The sequence below is a fragment of the Zingiber officinale genome, chromosome 9B (genome assembly GCF_018446385.1).
Source record: "Zingiber officinale cultivar Zhangliang chromosome 9B, Zo_v1.1, whole genome shotgun sequence".
NCBI lineage: Eukaryota > Viridiplantae > Streptophyta > Magnoliopsida > Zingiberales > Zingiberaceae > Zingiber > Zingiber officinale.
The window spans coordinates 47,041,628-47,044,645 of NC_056003.1; the positions used below are offsets into that span (position 1 = coordinate 47,041,628).

A 3,018-nucleotide genomic window follows, 5' to 3' on the forward strand; every position below is an offset into this window, starting at 1 on the left:
TTTGAGAAGAGTAAAAGGTAAAAAGCATTTAATGTCCGAAGCAAAATTTTCTTGGGGAAATTTTAAACAAATAAAGCTATGTCATTAGCAAGACTTAAAAGTGTAGCTATTCTGTAATGCACTAACATCTTGTAATTAAAACTAAGTTACTAATAAGGAAATTCAACAATTGAACTTGGATTCGATGATCTAATCCAATTTGTTGTACTTCAGTGCCTCTTTGTTGTTTCATCTCAAAAGAAACAAAATCACTGAAGAAGGAAATACATTTTAAAAAAAAATCCTTAGCGGAACCAAACAATCTAATGTCAGTCCATTAACATGAAAAAAAATAAATCAAATGCAATAAAATGTTTAGACCTTTTGAACTTGACAACAGATATGACTTGTTTAGGTATAAAACTCAAACCTGTCTTCCATCCATGCAACGCTGTACAAGTCACCAAGGCAAGTCATATATTCCGGTGGTGGTGGAGGATCCATCCCAGGACAGTAGGTTCCCCAGCTGCTTTCAACAACATTGGATGTTGTTGTCACATATACATTAAGGTCTTCTGGCATTAAACCTTCAAAGATACTGCCACTCTCACATGCTTCCACATAAATAATCTGTTCAAACGAACACCAACAAAGATCAACAATTAACTTGGTTATAATACACATTTTGTAATCAAAAGTTACCCATCAGCTACACTCACACAATTATAGAATTTACTACTACCTTGTTTCAAGGCAAGTCATGAGAATCGTCAGATAAGGCACATAAACGTAAAAAATAATCAACAAGTCACAAGCAGCCACTGTAAAGTGTCCAAGTACCAAGTGTATGTTAAATATGTAAAAGGGAGACAAAAAATAAAATCATCATAATTACTCAAAAAGCAAACCTATTTCACCAGGTGGATCGGATACATTCCTTACCTCATGGCTACATGCCATTATTTTACCTAAAATTAAATTTATCAAGGTTGTGCAAATCATACCTGGAATCTTGTTAACCAATATGCGAGCTTTTTCTGCATGTTTGAGATTTAAATGTGCACCTCTACTTGAGTTATATCTGTTGTCATCCTGAATGGAAATTATGTACGATAGAGATTAAATTCTGTTAATTTCAAGCATTTTTCCAAGGGAATGAATAGTGCATGACAAACTTACATACTCCATGGACAAATTGAAGTTCACCGACTAGAGTGTATAATGAAATGCATAAAGCAGTATATGTAAAATTTACAACTCATGTTGATTGCAACTGCTTTCTTACAAAAATTCTTGTAAAAAAGGGCAGTATGATTCTTTCTTTCACATGACTTGCTCAAAGTTGGGGAACAAAAATATTCTGAAATGAAAAAAAATGGTTCAATATATAACCAATAACAAAATTCCCCATCATAGACATACTTGCAAAAAATAAAGGGTTAATTAATAAATCTATTACAACCTATGGAATTCCATATCTATTCCATATCTATGAAAACATTAAAAAGAGTTAATAAGTAGTAGCCATCGTAATTTACTTCTATGGAGAACACAAAAGGCGCAACCTTTACCAATTTCCCAGCGGAAGGTGCGATTTTTATGGTCCTAATGAGACGATGTTGCGGTTACAAAGAGAATTAAGAGCAAAAAATTGAGAGAAAACAATGAAGAAATTGACAGTACATTTTTTTCACAATATAAATGCTATTGCATGGACAGAATTTATTACTGATGATGCTTGGTGATCAATATTGAGCACACAACTATCATGCAGATGAAACCAAGTTTTCTTGCCTAAGCTTCCTTTCATCTGACAATGTCTTGGCAAATTTAACAAGTCGTTCCTTGTTCGACATTGTTCCTCCCTCCCCATCCACCACCGGCACCGATTGCCCAGTCTCCAAGTTCACCCGCGTCGCCGGCTTCTCCAGCAGATTCTCCCCAATCCGAACTAAATTTCTTAAGTTCCACTTTGTTGAATTATCCACCGAAGCCGCAGTGCCAGTCAAGGTATCATCCTGCCATTCAATCAATCGTACAATATCTTCAGTTAAAATCGATCGACTTAGCGCATGCAGCTATACGGAGAATCAGTCGATTAATTACCTGTATGCGAAGGTAGTTGCCCTCACTTTTCAGTGCTTGGAAAACGACTGAAGCATAGATATCCACCATGTCCGAGGTCGCCTCCCTGAAAATTTGGACGAGTGGCGATTTTCCTCTGTTCCACAACCACTCAAGCAATCCCCATCGAGCGCTCTCTCGGGCACTGTACCTCTCCGTTTGTTTATGTGCTCCAGTCCCAATCGAGATCACCAGAAATTGACGGTAGTCCATCGGATTATACGACTCGAAATCCTTGTTCGACTCCAGAATTTGCTACTTGGAAAGTCTCTCTGACTCATGGACTAAAGTAAATTGATTGTAAACGCATAAACTACACAGTGGCATTACCTCGAACGCTAAACGGACAACCTTCTTGGCGCGCTGAAATAGAGAGAGATTCCCTCTGCAAGAGTGTATGTGCTGGAACTGGTCAATGCCGAGCTTGCGAGTGACCTAGCCGAACTGGATGTAGACGAAATCGGAGTAGGGGAGGTCGACCTTGATGTAGCTGATGCTGTACCAGATGAGATAGCTCCGGATCTGGATACCCTCGAGGTTGGAGACGGAGTCGTAGCCGAGGAAGCCAGACACGCGCGGGGCGTAGTAGACGACGTACTCGAAGTCGACGTAGCACTCTCCGTAGAGATCGATGACGAAGTAGCCGTTGGAAGCGACGGAGAAAGACTTGACGGTGTCGGGGAGGATGCCGGGAGGGAGGTTGTACTCCTGGAGGATGTCGTAGACAGTGGAGCTGTTGGACGGCAAGGCCGACAATTGGGCAGTCACCGCCGCGGAGAGGGAGGAAAGGAAGAAGAGAGAAAGGAGGAGGAGGAGGGAGGAGGACATGGCGATCGGGAAGGAGAAACCCGACGGATTTGGGAAGGCAAGAAGGAGAGCTAAGTCGACTGTGGAATATAAAAACAAGTGTTGTGG

The 3,018-nt window shown here is 40.4% G+C and overlaps 1 protein-coding gene across 1 annotated transcript; it reads right to left on the reverse strand.

The window, feature by feature from the left end:
* Positions 1–390: 390 nt before the first annotated feature.
* Positions 391–2,316, reverse strand: LOC122022989 (patatin-like protein 3). Its single transcript, XM_042581094.1, has 3 exons — positions 2,086–2,316; positions 1,761–1,997; positions 391–609 (listed from the first exon to the last, which is right to left on the reverse strand). The coding sequence occupies exons 1-3, from the start codon at positions 2,314–2,316 to the stop codon at positions 391–393; spliced, it is 687 nt and encodes a 228-aa protein (XP_042437028.1).
* Positions 2,317–3,018: the final 702 nt, after the last annotated feature.

Coding starts and splice junctions, on each gene's coding strand:
- LOC122022989 (XM_042581094.1), bottom strand. CDS start 2,316: ATGGACTACCGTCAATTTCTGGTGATCTCGATTGGGACTGGAGCACAT. Junction 1,998..2,085: donor GCAACTACCTTCGCATACAG/GTAATTAATCGA, acceptor ATTGAATGGCAG/GATGATACCTTGACTGGCAC. Junction 610..1,760: donor AGCTTAGGCAAGAAAACTTG/GTTTCATCTGCA, acceptor TCGTTTGAACAG/ATTATTTATGTGGAAGCATG.